The sequence below is a fragment of the Lagenorhynchus albirostris genome, chromosome 3 (assembly GCF_949774975.1).
Source record: "Lagenorhynchus albirostris chromosome 3, mLagAlb1.1, whole genome shotgun sequence".
Lineage (NCBI taxonomy): Eukaryota > Metazoa > Chordata > Mammalia > Artiodactyla > Delphinidae > Lagenorhynchus > Lagenorhynchus albirostris.
The window spans coordinates 18,160,810-18,184,169 of NC_083097.1; the positions used below are offsets into that span (position 1 = coordinate 18,160,810).

Sequence of the window (23,360 nt, forward strand, 5' to 3'; positions counted from 1 at the left end):
TAAAAGATTTTACAAAGAAAATATTTTGTTTTTATATGACTACAGGCAGAGCTCTTTTAACATGCCTTGTATTATTTCTATTTCTGAAACAGTATTCCCTCCTTTGTTTGTGAACAGTTCTGTCTGTAGGATTTTTGGGGCAAAACACAGGCATTAAAGGCAAATTGCCTTTTAAGAGGGAAAGTGATAAAAAGTTCTGAAGTCCCTTCATAAGATTAGGTCTTGGGTTCTCCTACCTAGGAGCTGTGTGATCTTGGACAAGTTACTTAACTTTTATTAATAATATACCCTTGTTCTTTTATTTCTAAAATTGAGAAAATACTATACAGTCATTGTAAAGCTAAATGGGAATATATATGCAAATCATTTTGCATAATGAATGACACATGGTAACTTATTAGTAAATATCATTGTCACCATCATCAAATGAAATTGGCAGGAAATTCTGATGCCTCAGGAACCATCTATTGGGCAACAGTAAAACAGCAAACTATTTACACTTGCATCCTACAAATGGCCATGACATTTAATTTTATTTTCATTTCTAACAGATTTATAGAAGGAAATGGATGGAAATGGGTGCTTAACAATGTCACACATGCATATGTACACACACAAAGCCAAATGAATTATGATTAGTAAATTTTAAGAAATTGTCTTGTGCATTTTTAAGCAATGAAAAAATGCAGCTCCATGAAGTTCAATTGAAGGAAGATTTTCTTTTCAGCATAATTGCTTAACAGACATGAACAAATATAGCTAGCTGTGGGAAATTCTCTTGTTAAGTTATATTATGTATGAAATATTTGTTTTCTTGATTTTACATTCAAAAGGTATTATTTCAGTTTGTCATTTCATGTCATATTTTCAGTTTAATTGATCCATGTGAGAAATATTCCTGCAGAAAGAGCACTGGCTTCTAAAGAGGTGGCTTTTCTGTTTATGAATGTATTCTGTCTTTTTCTTCTGAAGGATATAAATCAAAATAACGGTACAGTAAAAAGGGCTTGACACAAAGGCATGTAAGATTTCAAGGGGATTAATTTTTTATTCATGAAAAATGTGAAAACTCTCTTCTTTCTCATGATTCAAAAATATCTCTCACCTATTATACTTTCAGGCTATAGTTCGAATATGCATGTAACACAAGAAGAAAATAATTAGATCACAGTGATCTATTTGGTATATTCCTTCTACCCTCTCATTTCTGTTTATGATGACAATTCAGCCTATGTCATGTGACATTTTTGCAGACGTGTCTAAAAAATATGGTTTCAGAGTGGCAGGTAAAAGAAAAGACTATCTTTTCATTTTCGTATGTTAAACTAGAAGAAATTTGAACTTTAGTATCAAAATAAAGCCTTTGCCAGCGTTGATGATCTTGGGCAACTTAATCTAAGTCTCAGTTTTCTTAAGAGTAAAATGTGGAAAATAAAGATCTCAGAGTGTTTCTGAGGAAAGGAAATACGAAAGTGATAAAGTTCCTGACACAGCATGAAAATGCTCTAAAAGTTCAAATGCCCTTAACCCCATAATCTTTCCTAGTGCGTCTCATCTAGTTACACTTAGATCTACAGATTCAACTTCGAATAAATTCCAAAGAAGCCTGCTTCTTTGCACAGATTCTTTTCACTAGATAAGATCTGGAATTGATCTTCCTGTCTCCCTGGGAACTGAGCATGCCATCTTGGTTCCCTAACCATACTCTAGTTTCTCTCCCATTAAGATATTTTCATTTCTTTGTTGCACTCCAGCCTATTTGTCTGGATGGCTGTTCAAACTTTTGCAAATGACCCTTCCTCCATACCCAGAAGTTGTTTCCTTCCACTGGTTGAGTTTTACACTCTTCATCTGAAAAACCTCACTATCATCCTTGTGAATAAGAATACTGACACTACCTAGGAAGATCTCTGCTATTTCTTATACTCTAAACTGAACACACTTTTTATGCACAAATCCAAAACAGAATTCAAATGTACAATGTCACCTTTTATGTAAAAGTAGAACAATCTTTCAAACTAGTCTCCTCCATTAGCTATTACAGATTGCCACAAATAAGCAGTAAAATTGTTAAAAATCAGTCTTTTTGAGGTGGGAACATGTTCTTTTTTAATGCCATATTCTAGAGAATCAAATGCATTATTATAATATATAATTATATATTATATATTATATATATATTATATATTAATATATATTATATATTATAATAAAGAAATATTTATTTATATTTTTTCGGTTTCCCTGAATAGAAAGCAAGGAAAGTGTTGCTCTAGGACTCTGTGTTATTAGTCATAACCTATATTTACTAGCCATTTGTCATATACATCCCAGTTGCTAAAGTATAATGATTTCTAATTGCCACTTTGATAACATTTGTTCAGTGCACTGACTTTCTGATCACTAAGTAAGTGTATTTCCGTAAGAAAATATAGGTTGATCATTTTAAGACAAAAATGACAAAGTAGTAAATTATGTAAAACCACACAGCTAGAGGAATAAAATACCATTTAGTTAAATATTCTCATTGTTATATACTTTAGTAGATAAACTCAAACTCTCCTGGAGTTAGAAGAAGAAAATGATTTGCCTTGTTTTGCTTTTTAAAACTGTTCATGCAAATGAGTGTCTAGTGACTTTATCAAATTACTTATATAAGCAATGGAAGAAACAGTTTCTGTATTCTAAATCCTAGGAACACTGAACTATAATCCTTGAAAATGTACCAGAAATTGGTACTTATTGGTGTTAAATATAATACTGCAAAAGAAAACTGGATGTAACACAAGTGAGAAGTATTCATTTTCAATAAGAAACATAGAGTTACAGAGAAGATATAGGTGTGAATTATTCTATTATCATAGAAAGTGTAGCAATTTTCACCTACTGCAAAACTAAAATAAAATACAACTAAAGTAGAGAAATAGCATCACTGCAATGTCATCTGATATCTCCAGGGAATTATACAGAAATGATTCAATACATAAAATTGATAAAGTGAAGGCAGAAAATTTTATGCTAATTATATGATATAACAAATAGTACAGTGGCATATATGTCATAAATCTTAAATTACATTGTACTTTTCATATTTATATTACTTTTTCAACTAGTAAGAAATTAGACAAGATCCCAACCTATTGTGAATATTTTACTTTTATAAGAATTGATAACATGATTCTTACAATTATTGACTCATTTATATTTTTTTCTATTAAAATCACACTATGCATGATTCTAATGGAAAAATGTAATTCTGAGGACATTTAATTTTTAGCTTCTGCTTCCTAAAGACAAAAAGTGTCTGGAAAATTATTACAATTGCTGTAAAATTCAATGAAATGTAAGACATTTTTTAAAAAGCTGCACTGATTTCGACTTAACAGGAAAAACATACTTTTTGGGAATCGAGGTGGATTGTCATTGACATCTGTTAGGGTGATGTTGACTATTGTCGTTCCAGCTAACCCTCCCAGTTGTCCGCCCATATCCTTGGCTTGGATGAGGACTTGGTATTGTTCTTTGACTTCCCTGTCCATGTTTGGCAAAGCTGTTCTAATAACACCTTAAGGGGGAAAAAAAAAAGATAAATATCACAAACGGTGAGTTTTCCAAAATAAAATAGTCCACAACAAGAAAATGATTCTATCTAGATTCATTAGCAAAAAAACATGCTAACAAAAATTCTGTGTATTAAAAAGTGAAACACCCAAAACATCCAATGGTTAGGATATAATTAAATATATTGTGGTAATAGCCATATAGTGAAATGCTGTGCAGCATTGTGGAATATGGTTAAGGAACAATGTATTGGCTCTAAAAGATGGTCGTCATTCACTAAGTCAACCAAGTTAGACATAATTTATACAGAATGCTCCTACCTTTAAAAAAGAATTAAATTGTTAGACAATATATATTTTAGATATATAGTAAAAAAATTAAGTGATTACACTGAAGGTGAGATTTCTAAAGAATAACATCTTCTTCATTCTTATCTAGTTTTGGGGATACATATATATTACTTCGCTTCTTTGAACACTTGAATATCTCCTTTGTGTATTTTATTTTGTCTTTCAGGATTCCTCTTACTTATATTAGCCACAGGTTTTTGTACTTAGATCTTATTAAGCTTTGCCATTGCAGGGATTTTGTCTCTCTTGTCACCAAGTTACTATACTACAACCTCTAATGGAGTGCTTGTCATTTAGAAAAAAACTCAATAAGAATGGTTGACCATCTGACTAGTGGAATGACTGGCGAATTGAAGGAAGGAATCTATAAATTATTTATTTATTCATTTATTTTTGATGTGGACTTTTTTTTGCGGTACGCACGCCTCTCACTGTTGTGGCCTCTCCCGTTGCGGAGCACAGGCTCCAGACGCGCAGGCTCAGCAGCCATGGCTCACGGGCCCAGCCGTTCCGCGGTATGTGGGACCTTCGCGGACTGGGGCACGAACCCGTGTCCCCTTCATCGGCAGGCGGACTCTCAACCACTGCGCTACCAGGGAAGCCCTTGATGTGGACCATTTTTAAAGTCTTTATTGAATTTGTTACAATATTGCTTGTTTTATCCTTTGGTGTTTTGGCCACGAGGCATGTGGTATCTTAGCTCCCCAACCAGGGATTGAACCCGCACCCCTTGCATTGGAAGGCGAAGTCTTAACCACTGGACCTCCAGGGAAGTCCCTATAAATAATTTATAATCATGAATCATGATATATATGCATATTTACATAGCCTACTCATTTCCTGTTCTTGTGTTTGGGTGCAGAACTAATTTATATTTCTCTCTGTATTTATATTTATATTTATTCATAGTGTAACAACTAAAACATTCTGGATTTATTGCAGGTAAATTGTGGATAAATTTTATAACAAATTCCAATCTATATACCTAATGATTTTAGGGAGAGATTGCAGAAAATTTGTCTTAAACCCATGTGTCTTTGATATTATTTCTTAAATAATAAGGCATATATGAATAACAAATTTAATATCAATTGTCAACACAAAATATAGAATCCTAAACACAAACTGAATATACATCCTTATTTTATCTATACTTACCTAATGCTGTTCTTTTGCTAATTCAGACTTAACTACAATCTGAAATTTCTTTTGGCCCTTGGCAGGAAATTGCTAAGCAAGTTCCATTTTTTGCTCCTGCAGTTTTACTTATACACTGCTACTGACACCCATTTACTTCAATCTGTTTGCCTTTTCTTCAGCTTGGATTTCTGATGTTTCATTTCCAAGTGTCTTAACTAAGATTCTTCATCTCTGCATCTCAGTGGCCTGGTCCTGCATGCCTTAAGCTACATGATTTCTGCCTGCCTTATAATATTTGTATTTTCTAGATAAATGCCTGGGTTGAATTCATACTCATAACGTATTTTCCTGTTGTTGACCAGATTTATCTTTACTCAGTTCATTTCCAGTAAGTATATATGTATATTTCTTACTCTACTCAATTTCTGGTATAGAAATTTTCAATATAATTTACAAATATAAGTTTGATATACAAATTTTATGATATATGTATGCATATGTAAAACATTGATTTTATGAAAAAGAGAGCAAATAAACATTATCAGACTTATTTAAGACTAGAGTTTTTTTCTGATGATTTGATGTAATTGTCATGAATACCCCTAACTGCCCTGCACTCCTCCATTTTGTGTCTGATAGGTGATCTAGCCGCCGCACCCAGCCATCCTTTTAGTTTAATGCTGCTTTTGGGAGACTGTATGTTAGAATTTAGAGAGGAAAGGGTTGTGTATGTAGTTTCAAAGGAAATCTCCTCTGATAACCATGATGTGCTTCCCCTTCCCACCACCATTTTCATTAGGAGCCACTGTCCCAGAGAAATAACATACGGCATTTCTAGAATTTTTTTAGAGTTGAATCTGGGGAATCAGGCAGACAACAAAATTCATTGTGAGTAGAGAATCCTTAAATACTGTGGCCTATTGAAAAAACCGGGGGCCGGGGGGCGCGGGGAATCTCCTATTCAAAAAGTTACTCTTCTTATGGCCACTGGTTGTTTCCATACTTCCTAACATTTAAAACCAAACAAATGAAAATGGATTGCCTGGTCTTGAGCAAGGAGGAAACTTGAAAATGACTGGACTAAAGTGCTTCCATAGCAAAATGCAACCAGCTGAAGGAAATGCTACATTCTGTCACTTCAGATCTTAGATTTAGGTTCAAGTATCCATCTCTATTTTTCAGTATTTGTATATAAAGGTACAGCAACAACCTTGTATGATAATAGTTTAAGATTAAAAAGAAAAAACATGCATTTTATAAAAAAGTATAAATACTCCACAGGTACTGCACAGTAGTGATACCACAAACTTTAATTAATTTGAAATAATTATGAAATAATCCTATTTTTTGGAAAAAAAAAGAGTAGATAAGCAAGTTTACATTGAATACTGGTATGATCTTGTAACTGATGAACTTTCGAACATATGCAAGATAATTAGAGCAAAATTAAGAATGAGAAAAATAGATTTTATTTCTGCCAATATGAATGGAAATATATGGTTGAGAGAGTTATAACCTTAAATTAAGGTTATAAAACCTTATAGTACCAAAGGATACTAATCTGCCAGGGGATATGTTCTCCCTTTGCAATCATCTTGGTGTTATAGGCAAGTCCCTTAGTTTTGGTGGATCTCAGCTTATTTTGTGAAAATGGGTTAGATATGCTGATGAAAACTTTTTGAGATGAAAATAATGCAATACTATATATGAAAAATCATGAAATATTACATGTGATAATCAAGGATTTGGTTTTATCTGAGTTTTTTCTTGAATTGAGTGCTGAACTGCAGGATTGAAACATGGGATAATAGATTCAGTCAACACTTGTACTAAAATGTATGTTTCATTCAGGCACTGTTCCTAGGTTTAAGGGTATAATGGTTTCCATCTGCCCCTCCAATTCCACTATATATACTTTTCTAGACCTCTCTCTGCTCTCTGGTTTCTGGTTGCCCTGGGCCAATTGACAGGAGATTAGATGATAGAAGGAGAATGAGTTTGGGTTTTTCTTTCCATGGATCCCCCACATTCCATTCCACACTCTCTCCTGCCATGGTCTCTGCCTGTGACTCTAGAACACCCTCATTCCTTCAACCCCAGTGTAGTAATTGCATCCACTTCTTATATCTTTTCCAGATTCGGCCTTATCCCTTATGGTTTCCCTACAATCTGCTTGCACTTTAATAAAGAGTCCTTTTATTAAACTAATCTCAAATTGCCCAACTGGGTATCATCTGTTGTCATCTGGGAAAATAATTGATAGAGTCTCTGTATAAGGTTCCTTCATGGAATGTACATTTAATGGGTATGTGTTCCTGTAAAGTGGTGAGGAGGTCATAAAGAAGCTTTTAAATGATTAAGCTAATTTCAGATGGTGATTGGTGTTATGAGGAAAATGAAAGAAAGTCCTCTTGAAGGTAGTATCAGAAATGTCCCCTCTGAGGAAAGACTGCAATCCCAGAGAAGTGGAAGAGGCTGACTTAGAAAGAACCCAGGGAGGAGTATCCCAAGGGACGAAAAGGAGGAGAGCACTACTTCTTCAAAGCATACAAGAATAGAACTTGGGGCTTCCCTGGTGGCGCAGTGGTTGAGAGTCCGCCTGCCGATGCCGGGTACACGGGTTCTTGCCCCGGTCCAGGAAGATCCCACATGCCGCGGGGCGGCTGGGCCCATGAGCCATGGCCGCTGAGCCTGCGCGTCCGGAGCCTGTGCTCCGCAACAGGAGAGGCCACAGCAGTGAGAGGCCCGCGTACTGCAAAAAAAAAAAAAAAAAAAAAAGAATAGAACTTGGAGGTTGATGTGGCTGTAACATACCACTGTTGGGAGGGATGGTATAAAATAAGATCACAGAGTGGGAGAGAAGTGAGATAGTGGTTTTCAAAGATAAATAAACTCTCTGGGAAGGCATCTTGAAAATCAGCAAGTAAGACTACATCAAACTAAAAAGCTTCTGCATAGCAAAAGGAATAATAGACAAAAATGAAAAGGCAACCTATGGAATGGGATAAACTATTTGCAAATCAGATATCTGATAAGGAGTTAATATCCATACCATAAAGAACTCATGCAACTCAATAACAAACAAAAAAAAACCTTACTTAAAAATGGGCAGAGAAACCGAATAGAAATTTTTCCAGAGAAGTCATACAAATGGCCAGTGGTTACATGAAAAGGTACTTGATATCAATAATCGTCAGGGAAATGTACATACATCAAAATTACATGAGATACTTATCACCTCATGATTCTTAGTATGGCTGTTATCAATAAGTCAAGAGCAAGAGATAAAAAGTGTTGGCAAGGATGTGGAGCAAAGAGAACCCCTGTGCACTGTTAGTGGGGATGTCAATTGGTACAGCCACTATGGAAAATAGTATGGAGGTTCCTTAAAAAAAAGTAAAACATAGAGCTACCATATGATTCAGCAATTCCACTTCTGAGTATGTATCAAGAGAAAGTGAAAACAAGATCTTGAAGAGATACCTGTGCTCCATGTTCATTGCAGCATTATTCACAGTAGCCAAGGTATGAAAACAACAGAAATGTCCATCAACAGATGATTGGATAAAGAAGGTGTGATATAATGGAATATAATTCACTAATTCAAACATAAGAATGAAAAAAAAATCCTGCCATTTGCAACAACATAGAAACTTGAGGACATTATGTTAAATGAAATAAGTCAGACAGAGAAAGACAAAAAGTCTATGATATCATTTATACATAGACTCTAAAACAGCTGAACTTATAGAAACAGAGTAGGTTGGTGACTACCAGGGGCTGTGGGGTGGGGGAAATGGGGAGATTCTGGTCAAAAGGCACAAACTTACAGTTATAAGGTGGATAGGTTATAAGGATAGAATGTATATCATGGTGATTACAGTTAATATTACTGTATTATATACTGGAAAGTTGCTAAGAGAGTAGTTCTTAAAAGTTCTTAGCATGGAAAGGAAATGGTCATTATGTGACCTGATGGAGATGTGGCTAACACTATAATGGTGATCATTTTTCAATATATAAGTGTATCAAATCAACACGTTGTATACTACTTACTTACACAGTGCTATATGCCAATTATATCTCAATAAAGCTTGAAAAATGCTAATTATTAATTTGAGACTATTCAGATAGATTAGGTGGATGGATGGATGGATAGATAGATAGATATAGATAGGAAGAGATAGATACAGAAAGGTAGAATGAACAATGGATGAATGGCTGCATTCTCCATTCACTGAGGATTAGAGTCCAGAGGAGACCTAGACCACTAGTCTGTTCTCTAAAGAGCAGTCACAGTGGTTAGGTCTGAGCACGAAGCAGTCACAGAGCCCCTCCAATCAGAAATCCTCAGAGATTGTCCAGGTCGCTCAGATTACAGACCTCACATAATCTCCATCTTCCCACTCCCTGATCTTAACTCTCTGACCTTATCTTCCACAACTCCCTCCTTTGTTCACTAGAGCTTTGTACCCTCTCTTCCCTCTGCTGGGAATGTTCTTTCCAAGACGTAACCATAAATAGCTGCTCTACTTCCTTCATATCTGTCATCAAAGTCATCTTCATAGGACTGTATTGGTCATTCCAACTAAAATTCTATACTGAATTAGTTTCCTACTGCTTCTGTAATAGATTTTTTTAAAAGCTAGTACATTCTTAAGCTTTATTAAAAATATGGTGTTCATGACTACACAGATAAGGTGTATAATTTTTTGAAAACTGTTGCCAATAATGTATTTTGAGGACAAGAAGAGTTATCAGGTTACCTTAGGTAGGAAGAAAATTTAAAGACAGTATGGTCCGACTTTGCACCATAACATGCCTTAACTATTCTTTAAGATTTAGAAGTCACTTCCCCAAAAGTTCTTTTCTCAGGAGTTTCCCCGCTCTCGTGAGTCTATATCTAGTACCCAGTAGTCACACTACATATCATAGAGTGGTATCCTAGAAAACCCAAATGTAATCTTCTGAGGACCTGATGTCCTCCCCCGAGTAGATGGGGATCTAGTTGAGGATCGGCTTGATGCATCTCAGTATCCTGGCAGCACAGGACCTGCCAGGTCATTGGTTATAAATAAATGTGCATCAGTTTACCCGAATCCGGGAAATCCATACCCAAATCCAGCACCACTGGCTTATCGCTCATTACCTGCTTTAAATCTTCCAGTAATATGAAGCTCACAATCTCATGAGGTGCCTGCCCCTCTTATTTATGGACAATCATCAACATCTTTTTTTCCTAATGAAACCAAAATTCTTTCTTCCTGTAATTCATGCCATTGATAGCCCTCTGGAGCAGCAGAGAATACAGCTAGCTCCTCTTCTACATGAGAGCGCTACAACTTCCGAAAGGCATGTATCACATCCGCCTGGAGTATTTTCCTTTCAAGACCAAATAGTCTGAGTTCCATCTGCAGATGTGTGCATTCCATGGTTTCTAAAATAAGGCAAGTGGAGTTCACACAGAGTTCTCGTGAAGTGTGACAAGGCAGAATACAAGGGAACCATTGTCTGCGGTACATTTTTAGTCATGTAATTTTACTGCATATATGTAAAATATTACAAAAGTGATAATGGCACGTGTTGTTTAATCTTAATAATTGTCTATTTCCTATTTCACTCTTGAAGAAAAAAAGAGCTTCTGTCTTTATCGCACCAGCACTGACTCTAAATCCTGTAAGACTTTTCTCTGAATTAAAGTCAAAGGCATGCTCAGGCCATAAAACATTGTAAATATGTACATAGTAGTTTATATAAAGAATTAGCCCAAAATATAAAGTCTGACCCATGCTTTAATTTCACTATGGGGCTTTAAAACACTAACACATTTTTTTTTTTTTAAAGACTGAAAAGAATAAATATCAGTCGGGGGGGTGATGTTCTATTTGGGAAGTAAGCTTGAAGATAATCATCTCTAATCAAAAGGTGATAATCGAACTAAAAATCTTGAGAAAGTGTCAGTTCTCTCAGCACTTCATCAGATTTCCCAAACAGAAGCTAGGACAGAATCATAGAGCGTGAAGTGTCAGGATAGTGGATAAAAGAAAAAAAGAAAGTAACTCATGCATGAAATCCCATTCTCATTCAATTGTTTTCATATGAATCCTAAAAATGCACATGTAAATACATAACATAAAGACTTATAAATATGCACTTTTGACAGTGCACATAAACAAAAAGGCACTGATGAAAAAGTTCTGGAGATGGACGGTGGTGATGGTTACACAATGTGAATGTACATAATGTCCCTGAATAGTACACTTAAAATGGTTAAAATAGCAAAATATATATTTTACCATGACAGAGCCATTTAAAGCTTATAGATTTTTTAAAATGTTGAGATAAAATAGTATTATCAATATAATACTTTCTCAGGTGGAGCTCAGATTATTTAGAAAAATCAACATATCATCACCACGTGATACACCAAATAGCAATATCTAGTTATCCAACTCAGACTAGATTTTGAAATCGTTTAGGGAAATTCAAATACTTTAAAATTCAAATAGTTTAAAAAAAAATTCAAATACTTTAAAAGAATTTTAAATGTAAATTAAGTCATGAGATCAATCAAGTTTATAATAAAATCAAGTTTATAATAATGTTTGTTTTCCTAAATGAAATAATTCTATTATCAATGCTCTGGAAATATTTAGCATCTCAATTTCATATATCAAATAAAATACTACAATACCTCTTTAACATTTTATAGATTATAAGTGTTTTTCTAATGTATCATAAATATTAAGTGTAAAATATATATAATAATATAATATGCCAATATGACAAATATTTTAGTGTTTTATAAACATTAAGTATAATAAGGATCAATGTTATTTAATGTTTTATAAATGTATCTACATTTCTGTTTTTTTAAAATATTTAATAATCATTGAGGCATATACATGAATGCATGCAAATTTTAAGTTACAGTAAACATTCTCTTAGGTAAGACAAATAATTGCCAAATTAGGCAATTTTAAACTCAATTCGGGGCTTATTTCATAGAATGCATCAATTTATATTATTTATAAATAAACCTGCCATATTTATACCTTGGATAGAGGTGCTAGGAATGCTTGTCAAACAGCAATGTCAATGAAAACCTTTAAAAAAATGTTCTCATTCCAAACAAATACTAAATAGTTATATTTATCTCTTCATAAATACTTAGTCACCAGAAGTTTTGATAAGACTCTTCCTTTAGAAATTATTTTAAACTGGTTTCTACACTCAAATGTGGAAAATTTTAGGTAATATTAGTTTTTCATGCATTTTATTTAATAACAGCAAAAGGAATCATAAAAGGAAGCTATATGGGGGCTATTTCTGAGAAATTGCAATTATCCTTGAGTTTTGATTTATTCTTACCTACCACAAGGTGATAAATTTGACAAAAAGTCTTCTTAATGGTTTCTGTGCATGAAGAACTAGTTATCATTCTATTAATGAAGTGCCTCACCATCCACTCTTTTCCTGTCTAGTGGTCTGGGGCATTGTTAGTATCAAGACTTCTGTCTCCAGTGAAAATCAATGCTTCAAAAAATCTATTCCATAGTTCATGCCAGAATTGTTTCACCTTCAGTTCTAAATAATAAGCATGATATAAAAATATAAATACACAATTAGAAAAGGCATATTATGAATATATATACTCTTCTGTAAAATGATACTTTCTGAAGGCATTAGAATTTATCTAAAGTTGATATTGAACAAGTAAAGTCAAGGGGAGGGCAAGTAAGCCCTTCATGTAATTGTTGTCTGTCCAGTATTAATTTGACCAAAGCAATTATATTCCGTACCCACGCTTTACGCTTCGATTCACCTTTGTGTGATTTTTATCTTGCTTTTTTAGTTAGGTATGGTCTCCGTCCATAGTTATTTTTCCAATATTAAATCTTTGATCCTGCTTCTGCCACATTTATTCTGAGTATATAAACTCATCTACTCTATATAATTAATCACTGAAACTCAGTAAGCGTACCCTAATACTAAAAACCTCCCTCCTCACCAATCTCTAGACACCTTCCTTTCTTTTTCTCCCATCCTTTCTGTCTGTAAGAAGTGCTTCTCAGAGGCTGAAGTGATCTAGGAGACAGATATTGTCCTTACTTCTACTTCTGTTAGATTCCCAGTTATGGTAAAATTGGAAAATGTAACTGTATAAGAAAAAATAACCCATAATGTTCCCATTTGATAAAAGGATGTATAGTATCTTAGATAATCTCATTATTTGTCTATACATTTGGCCTATTGCACAAACCTTCCTAATTCCTCTGGAGCTTTATACCATCATAAACTTCATTGAAAACTTCCCCAAACTTTCTTATCAACAATTTTCCCTTTTTTCCACAAATATATGATTTTCCCAAAGCTAAACAACAATAGCCACCACAAAACTTCCTCAATATCTATATTGCCAAACATTTTCTTCTCCTGTCTTCACTGCCTACTTCTGGAAAATAACTTACATTTTAGGTGTAATCTCCCCATTACACACTCACTCTTAACATTTGACCTCCTGGCTTTTGATCTCTGATCCTACTTCCAAACCAAAAGAGCTTCTTTGTCCTGAACCTTTCTGTATTTTCTTCAGCACTGAAGTTCCCTTCTTAAAGGACTAATGTTGTCCTTACTACAATCTATTCCTTTTCAAGTTTACAAAAGGGAGCAGCTCCCAGCCTTGTTCGTTCATTTTTGATGGTTTCTGGCCCCCTGTTGCCTTGATGAAAAGGGTGAGAAGTGAGGACAGACAGAATGGCAGGTTTAGTTGACAGAAAATTTGCTGGTTCTTTATTTTCACTTAATTGACCTTATGTTTCCAAGCAACATCCATCCATGGTTAATTATTAACTAACCCATATCTAATTGGTATTCCAGTTCCCACACACTTCTGAGGAAGTATAAATTTTGAAATGTTTAATCCATTTGCATGTATAGTGTCGGAAACGAATACTCTTCAAATCAATGTAGCTCTTTAAAGATCTATTTACAAATTTTAAAAGTAACTTTTTAGTCCAGTATGTTATCAGTTTATTCCATTACTTTAAACTGATGTGATAAACAGTATTGAATTTAATATGCAACATGTTATGTATTATATAAGAGTTGATAAAACAACTGTCGTTATGGAGTTTCTGCTTTAACTGTGACACTGAGCTTTGATAACTGGTCAGCATGACTGGAGCTCCTTAAAAACTATCTTCACTCAAAAACAGATTCTCTAGAAACAGGGGGAACTCGTTTCATTTTAAAGGGAATACAAAATCGTCCTGCATGTTTTCCTGCCCTTTCTATACTTTCCATAGATTCCATAGATTTGAAAACTGGAATTTCAATGGTTTGACTTAAAAACGAGACTGGCTTCAAAAACATAGACCAGAAGAATTAATGATCTTGGGGTTTCAAGTTTGTCAGCCCTCTTCTTTCCCCTACTAGAAGCATAAGTCTATATTTTTCCAAAGTCACCATCCATAACCCCATCTATAAAGATAGCAATAGAAACTCCATAATCTTGGGTTGATTAGGCCCAAAATGGAATATAATTGAAACCAACCAAGAAAAACTGAAATAAAAAGCTATTTTAGCTAGAAGAAACAAAAAAACACAAATATTCCTAGACTTTGGAAAATTTAAATCATACAAAGAATTCCTAACTAACAAATTTGGACTTGGCATATATGTGTAAAATGGTTTATATTTATACCAAGTTCAATCTGAAAGAAATAGCTCTGCAGCAGCAAGGTAAGATCCTATCTTCCTTTGCTAGATGGGGAGCGCATTGAATCTTTATTGCAGTGTTAGAATGGGAAAGGGAGGTGATAATGTTGTCTCTAATAAAAAATTTACCTGTCTTGGGATCAATAGAGAAGTAAGGCTGTCCCTGAAGAATGCTGTAAACGACTCTGGCACTGTTTCCATAGGTTGGGTCATCTGCATCCGTGGCCTTGACCTGGAGCACATAAGCACCTGGAAAATAAGACCATATGATTCTAGCATCTTTGTTTTATAGAGCTCAAGGTCATGTCTTTTATCTTCTGGACTCCATTTTCCTTTGGAATATGGCATTCCTTAATTCAGTGAGTATATGAAGTCACTGAGAATAACTGAACTATTATAACCAAAATGTTGAGCAACAATATTAGCTGTTAGTACAAGTGATACCTATTTTAAATATCTATTTTTAAAGCTGTGTCCATTTCCAGTAGCTAGGTCATTGACCTGAAAGTCATCACAATAGATTTATTGATTTGTACACCAAAGAAAACATGACACCGCTTGCATTAGCTCATCTGCTTACTGTAGATGCTTTAATTGCATGATTAGGACATCAATAGAAGAGCTAAAAGGTTTAAAGGCTTACTGAACTTTAGAGGTTGTAAGTAATTTGCAATTGCAGCTTAAAAATCAACAATTACATACTCATTTAGGAAGCCTTTAATTAGGACAGAATATTTGAGAAAATGAGGAACCGAAAATAATTGCAATTCTAGCTAGAGAAGCACCTTTATGCCTCAAGACTGAATTATTCTGTGTTCACTGACATAGAAAACTTTAAAGACAATCCAAATTATCTGTAGCTTTTCTCATCTCTTGACACTTGGTCATATTATTTATGTACTAAGAGAAGTTAATGGGAGTTTTTTTGTTTTTTGTTTTTTGTTTTTTTTTTGCGGTACGCGGGCCTCTCACTATTGTGGCCTCTCCCGTTGCGGAGCACAGGCTCCGGACGCGCAGGCTCAGCGGCCATGGCTCACCGGCCTAGCCGCTCCGCGGTACGTGGGATCCTCCCGGACCGGGGCACGAACCCGTGTCCCCTGCATCGGCAGGCGGACTCTCAACCACTACGCCACCAGGGAAGCCCAACGGGAGATTTTTTTCAGCAGTTTTGTCTTACATATTCATAGTCATAGTTAAGTCTTCCTCTAAGAACTTTTTAAATGAGTATCTCTTCTTAATGTCCATTCAGTGTTACTATTCTGAATTGAGAACAAAGTAGAATCAAAATTATCAAACTCAGTATAAATAAAATAATATGCTGCTGATGAAGGAAGGAAATGCCTACTGAGCATAAAGGGAGTGAAATGTGCATCCAAAGTTACACAGTGGACAGAACACTCTTCATCTCTTGGAGGCATTCAATGTAACTGTCAGTTTGGGGAATGCAAGATTGCTCCATTTACTCACTCAGGCTTTTTTCTTAAGACAGTGCCAACAGGAACAAACTTAATCTTAAAGGTTTGCTCTAAAAGCTAAGAGAATGAACCATCTCTTCACCTCTACTTTTTTGTTACATGAAGTGTTAGAATGCTGAAAAAGTAAGAAATCGTAACTTTCAGTAGACATTCAATGCCAAATGCTTTATCTTAAGATGTTTTGGTGAATCCTAGTTATATCAACAGATAAAGCATATGTTTTATTACAACAGTCTTTCCCAGGAGAAGACACTACTAGAAGGAAAGTAGAGAAACTTTTTTTTTTTTTTGGCCTCACGGCTTGCGAGATCTTAGTTTCCTGACCAAGGACTGTGTCCCCTGCAGTGGATACTCAGAGCCTTAACCACTGAGCTACCAGGGAATTCCCGAAAGTAGGCAAACATTTCTAAGCTGTCAAGAATGATAACTGATATTATTCAACATCATCCATCATCATCATTTTCATCATCATCAACAGCAATATTTGCAGCATCTCTAATAATTATTGGATAAATAAGCATTGGTAGGCATTGGGGACCTATATTAAGGATTCATCAAATGTATGTCCTCCTTAATGATGTAAGAATGAACAGTTGCAAGAGTCAATTCCCCTCTTCCCTCCTCTCTTCTAGGTAATGATTTTTCCCCCCAGAAAAATCACTTACCTAGAACTTCATTATCACTTCATAACACATGTGTTATACAGGTAAAGTCTACAAATATTGAATAATGCCCAATTCTAGGTATAAATATTGCAGTTGAAAAGCAGTGGGTTGTTTTACTCTGAGGATATATTTGAAGAAAAAAGTATTATATCTTCTAGAAAGTATGTAGTAACAAATTTAATAAACTTTTATCTAATGGTCACCATATGCTCAATGCACCATATGCTCAATGGTCACCATATGCTCAATGCACTTTTATCTAATGGTCACATTTTTGCTAAGTATATAGAAAAAATATTTTCCAAATGTATATTAAATTATTTATGTTAATAATTTTAAGCTCAAATGTTAAAGGAGTGAATTAAGAAGTATTCCCATAAGTTATAGAAACAGCAAATATGCATCATTCAATTCCACTTTTGTCCAACTCAAAAGGATCACGGGATAGCAAGAATAATGACACTTGTTTCATCCATAGTTATATCCATGATATTAAAAAATTATATACACTAAGTTACAGTGGCGAATAACTCTAGTTTAGTGAAAAAGCAGTTTCTGATGTAAGTTATTTAAGAGTTTTTGAGCTACCTCTATATGAGTTTATAAGAACATAATTAAACAGCATTATATCAGCTTGTTTTGTTTACTGGTCCACAGCTTTCACCAAACTAATGCAAAAAGACTTCATACTCCCTTCATTAAGAAGATGCAACTAATTGTCTGGAGCACATACATCTCCAAAGACTACCTTGGTCAGTGCTTGTGTAGCACACCGGTTCCTGACACTATTAAACACTAAATACCCAAGAGGTAGGAGTGGGAGGTTGTGGTTGGGGCATGTTTGATATGAAACAAAGAAATAATACAGTCAGTGAAATCCACAGAAACTGGAGTAGTCTTCTTCTCTATAGCCATCATCCTGGGGTTTATTCTATCACTGAAACCCAGGATGACAATGTAACCACTCTAAATGTTGAAGTTCAGAGAGTTTTAATTATCTCTCCTCCCTAAGTTCTATTCCATGCACATGATGTGGGTTCTGGAGCCTAGAGAAAGTAAGCCAGCTTTCTTTCATAATGCAACTACACATGGCCTACTTCTGTTTGCTCATGCAAGATGTGATATACTTTATTTGATTTCATTAAGATTAATATTCTCAATGGGGATGAATTTTAGAAATAATGACACAATGTCTGCATTTCACAATGAAAGAATTGAAGCCCAATGATGTTAAAATCATTCTTATTGATACTGAAAGTCATTCTCATACGAAATAGTAGACAGGTGGTAATAGAACTGAGCCCAACTATCTCATGATTTCAGCTAAAGTAGGCATTGATCTGTTGATTCATTCATTCTTCCTTCAGTCAAGAAATGTTCAGTGGTCCACACCATGCACAAGGTACTATTCTCAACATACAATAAAAAATAATATGCTACTTAATTATTTTCTGTCAAACACCACTTCCAGCATGACAGGTTTATATTCTATGTATTTTTTTTTGCATTTAGGGTATTCAAATTTACTAGAAATACATTGAAAACATAATTGGATTCTGTTGAATTTATGACCTCTTCATTTTTTAAAACTTCTCAGATGTATAAGGACATTCTATAAATTGAATATGTCCTTTGCTTTTTGTCTTTGCCCTGCCACTGTCTCAACTGGTTTGAATCTTCACTCTCACAACTGCAAGGCTCCAGAGCATTCTAATTGCTTCCTCTTCCAGCTCCTTTTACACAGGAGCATCAGAGCAATTTTCCTATAACCTGAGATTGATTAAGTTACTCTCATTCATTTAAAAAAAATGTTAGAATTAAAAAAGAAAAAAAAAACTTCGAATGGATTTTTATTCCTAATGAAAGAACATTATCTAAACTCACTGACATGCTATGACTAGCATGACATGAATGGGTTTCGATATCCCTCCCAGATTAATTTCCAACTGTGCTGCCAGGGACCCCATGCAGTCACTGTACATACTTATTTACTGTTTATTTGAGGCTCTTTCACACCTCTGTGCTCTTGCCCAGGTGATCCTGCTGCCTGAAGGACGTTGACTTCCACCATCTGGAGAAATCCGACTCACTCCTGATGTCCCAGTTCTACTGTCACCTCTGTGAGTCCTTGTTTTTCTGCTCCCAAGCACAGATAGTTTGTCCACTCCTGTGTACTCCCAATAGCCTTAGTACATTTTGATTTTTTAAACTCTATGCATCATTTGTTCTTCTCATGGAATACAGAGTCTTTTACATCAGAAGCCCTTCCATATTCATTCTTTGTACATCTAATGTCTGTCATGAATTACATCCCAAATAAATGTTTATTGGTGAATCCTTGTAATACTCCTAAATACACACAAAAGACACAAATGCAATACACAATACTTGAAATGGGCAACCTGGAACCTAGTTATGGCCTTTAGAGTTTTTTTAACACTAAATTGAGAGCTTAACTTGTCTTGAATTTGTAATGCACATCTCTGTTCTCATTTAAGAAAGCAGAACCCGAAATGAGTGACATTACATTTAAAAAATCACATAAACAAGACTTAGCCACAAGTTGGAACACAAATCTGATGAAAGTCAATATACATTTATTTGCTGAATAATGTTAACCCTTCTCAGGATTGATGCATAAACAGGAAAAGGAATAAAAATATAATGCAACATATTTTCTCTTTGCTTCTGCCTTATGTATACACTGTATTATAATCAAGAAATAATACAGAGTTAAAAAGGTATAGAATTATAAATATAATACACTTTCTTTCCAAATAAGATTGGAAAATAAATGTACATTTTATCCCATAAAGAAGACATTAAGCAGCAGAGAACTGTAAAGCAGAGAGGGTTTCAGAAATAAGTCAGATAGAGGGAAGCAAATGAGGGTGTGTGCACACATATGACATACTTTACAGGCCTAGGTTACTATAAGACATTGAAACTATAACTATAGTAGACTTTACACAATAAAATTAAACATACATGCACAGCAGGTGAGCTTACTCTTTAAGGGAACTGAGTCTTTATCAATTTTACATTAGATTTCACTGCACTGCTTATGAACACTTGTCTCTAAGCTTCCTTCTGTTGATTCTCTCTATATTTGTAAAGTTGTAAATGGCTCCTCTGTCCTCTTTATCTTCAACCAGGGCTGCATATAAGACATTTACAAGGATTATTAAGGATACCAATTCCTGGGCCCTCATCAGAAAGTCTAATTTAATTATTCTTGGGTGGACCATGTATCAGAAACACTTAAAAATCTCTGCAGATAAGTCTGATGAGTAGCCATCATTGAGAAGTTCAGTCCTTCACACCTTCCCTAGGAGATTCCTTCAATTAGGAGAGGCTACATTGCTTGCCATTGTGTTTACCATCTTTGCCTCTGGAACCTTAATACCTAGGTTTGAATCCTAGATCAACCACTAGCAAACTGTGAGACCTCAAGCAAATTACTTAACATCACTGTTTTAGTTTCCTCATACCAAAAAAAAAAAAAAAGAAAAAAGAGTACTCGTTTTATAGAAGTATTTAATCAGCTAATATTTATAAAGAAATTATAATAGTTTCCCACACAATATGTGCTATTTGAGTATATGTAAAATAAAATAAATACATATATACTCACTTTTTGTTCTCCTGCATCACACAGAGGGTGACAACTCCCAAACATATACACTAGTATGATTCCTGTCTTTAAGTCCCATACCTTAATATTTGAATATTATTTGAATATTGAATACTAATCTGGATTTTATCTCCTGTATGTTAGAAAAATGTGATTTTGAGATGTGTGTTTAAAATATATTAAAATGTAAACAAGTGGACTCTGACGATATTGGGTCACTTTATTAGAGACACAAGAATGAAGAGTTTGCATACTTATTAAACCTGCCTGAAGTAATCAGAAATTCTAAGGATCAAAAAAGACATATGCCAAAAAAATCCTCCAGGACAGAAGTTATGCTCCCTTGACCTGTACTTCTAGGATCAGAGCAGGCAATTTGGTTTCCTCTGCCACCAACTCTGACTCTGCTCAGCCTGGCCTCAGAGTATCCCCTGGCACATGTAATGCTGTGACATCAACTTGTGATTTGTTATTCAGTCCAATGATCCAGAAGCACTCTAAGGTTATAAAACTTTCTTCCCAGATATGTTCTAAATATTTTAGATTATACATATTTACACCTTGTGATTCAAATGTACTTTGATGGATAAGTGAATCCATTTTAATGAACACTTTATCTCTCTGTTGTGTGCCAAGAATTCTATACCACGAACACCAATACAAACCCTAATGTCTGCTCCCAGCAACACATAACTGAACTCTGACTTCTAGTGATGGTACAATGTTGTCTCCTTTGTACTTAATGTAATTTAGAAATTATTTTCACAGAAGTTGTCATTGGGAAATTCCATAGAAATCATGAAAAAATGTATGAGCTTGGAATTCATTCACTCAATGGCTCTCAGCTATAATTCAGTAAGGTTTGTATTTTTGCTGTGTAGCTTTATATTCTTAAAGGATAAAGAAATTACTTCTGATTCAAATGCATTTAGCCAAGGTACTAAGGACCAGTTAATTAGAATTTATTTAAAACACACCTAACACACCTGAAATTATTTGTTTTTATTTGATTGGATGATTCTGCCATGTTAAGGGTAAGAGAGATCTATGTATATATGCATATATGTATGTATGTATCTACTCTATTATCTGTATCTATCTTCCTAACCACTTATCACTTTATCTAGTTTTAGTAAAAGGAAAAATGCAAACTGTGTATGTATGTATGTATATACGTATATGTGTGTACGTGTGTGTATACACCAGAAGTCAGAAGTATTGAAACATAGAACCAGTTCTGCGATTAAATAGATAAGTGATCCTTTGCAAATTATTTCACTTCTGTAAGATAGTACTGTAATTGTAGTGGATAACGTAGTAATCCCCCAGGAAAAATTAATCCCACCTAATGGTAGGAACTGTTCATATACATATTCATATATCACTCTCTCCCTCACACTTCCGTATACCTTACAAGGAACTTGACTTCCATGGATGCATTTGGCTCAAGTCTAAACTAACAAACATGAACCTTTTTTTCTGGCTAATAATGATTGGTTCAGGAATGTAAATATAACCCATTTCAAGCCAATAAAACCAGAGGAGATATTTGATAGGACCTTCTAGGAAATGCTCTCTTTTTCTTTTTCTCTGCACTCTGGTGCACAAACGTCTGGCTGTAGTTATTTCAACATTTGGGGGAAACGTGACTGGAGACAGACACACACAAGAGGCCACACACACTTGGGAATTCCAGGAAAGGTGATGGGGAGTCTTGACCCAACCTGCCTGAATCTCAACCTATAAGCATTTTGATGATTTGGGACCATACATTCCTTTTTGTATGAGATCGTATACTTGGCGATGGATTGGGGTTTTCTATTACTTCCGAATTAACAAAATTTTGGCAAGTCACTTAAACACTCTAAGCCTCTGTTGTTTCAAATTAAAAATGGGAGTACAAGTAGTAGGGTCCTCATAGAACTCGTTCATGAGTTAATGCATGTAAATTGCTTTGCATAGTAAATGGCACATAGGGTGCCCACATCAAAATGGTTGTTAAAATTCTTCAACTTTATGATGATGGGCTACGATTTCCTTGTTTCCTTCTAATTCCAGTAACTCTTTCTGCAAATTGAAACAGAAACCAATCTTACCCCTTTTTTAAAATAACTTTTCCATTATTGCAGGTTAGTCTTTTGGTTACAGGGCTTTGAACGTATCACGGCTCTGTCCAAATCCTTCGGTGGTATGTTATGAATCACTACACACAGTCTGAACTCTTTCAAAACCGTTCATAGTCTGATATCCGCCTGTTTTTTTTCATTCTAAACCTCAACTCCTCAGTTTCTCCAAATCTCCCTTCCGGGAAATATGTTTTATCCACTGTTCCACAGAAATTAGAGCTCTGTCAATTCATTTTTGGGTAAGAACTCTGAGCCTCTCAACCAAGAATTGGAAACATATTTGAATTCCATAAAGAGTTTGCAAAGTGTACATTAAACAATATATGTAAATCACCCCCTTCTGGTTTCTTCCACTATTGCCTGCTTCCCAGCCACTTCTCATAATCCAGTCTACCACTGGGTGTACTACAGACAAACTCATTCATTGTTTCACTTCCACAGAATACTTCCACTGGCTCCTTCCCTTAGTTGAAATCTTGCTTTCTCCTGAGCCTAGTACTGTCTATTAGCACATTTTAGGCCCACAACTGCCTTCCTTCAGCTTTTCAGTACTGCTTCTGATTAACTGATCTTTTCTACCACCAGTGAAAGAGGCTCCTCATGTCTACTTGTCTTCTTTAGGGGCATTTAAATTGGTTGATGCAAATCTCTTTCTTCAGGTTGCTTCCAACTGTGGTTGGCTTCCTCAG

General features: G+C 34.9%; 1 protein-coding gene across 2 annotated transcripts in view; it reads right to left on the reverse strand.

Moving 5' to 3' along the window:
- CDH12 (cadherin 12) overlaps positions 1-23,360 on the reverse strand; it is a 270,731-nt gene that overhangs the window by 76,483 nt on the left and 170,888 nt on the right. The window contains exons 3-4 of one of the 2 annotated variants that reach the window (XM_060146001.1): positions 14,901-15,020; positions 3,398-3,565 (exon numbers count right to left, since the gene is read on the reverse strand). In XM_060146001.1, coding sequence (XP_060001984.1) covers positions 3,398-3,565; positions 14,901-15,020 — 288 coding nt within the window. The remainder of the gene's footprint in view (positions 1-3,397; positions 3,566-14,900; positions 15,021-23,360) is intronic. The other variant, XM_060146002.1, reaches the window with a different exon arrangement.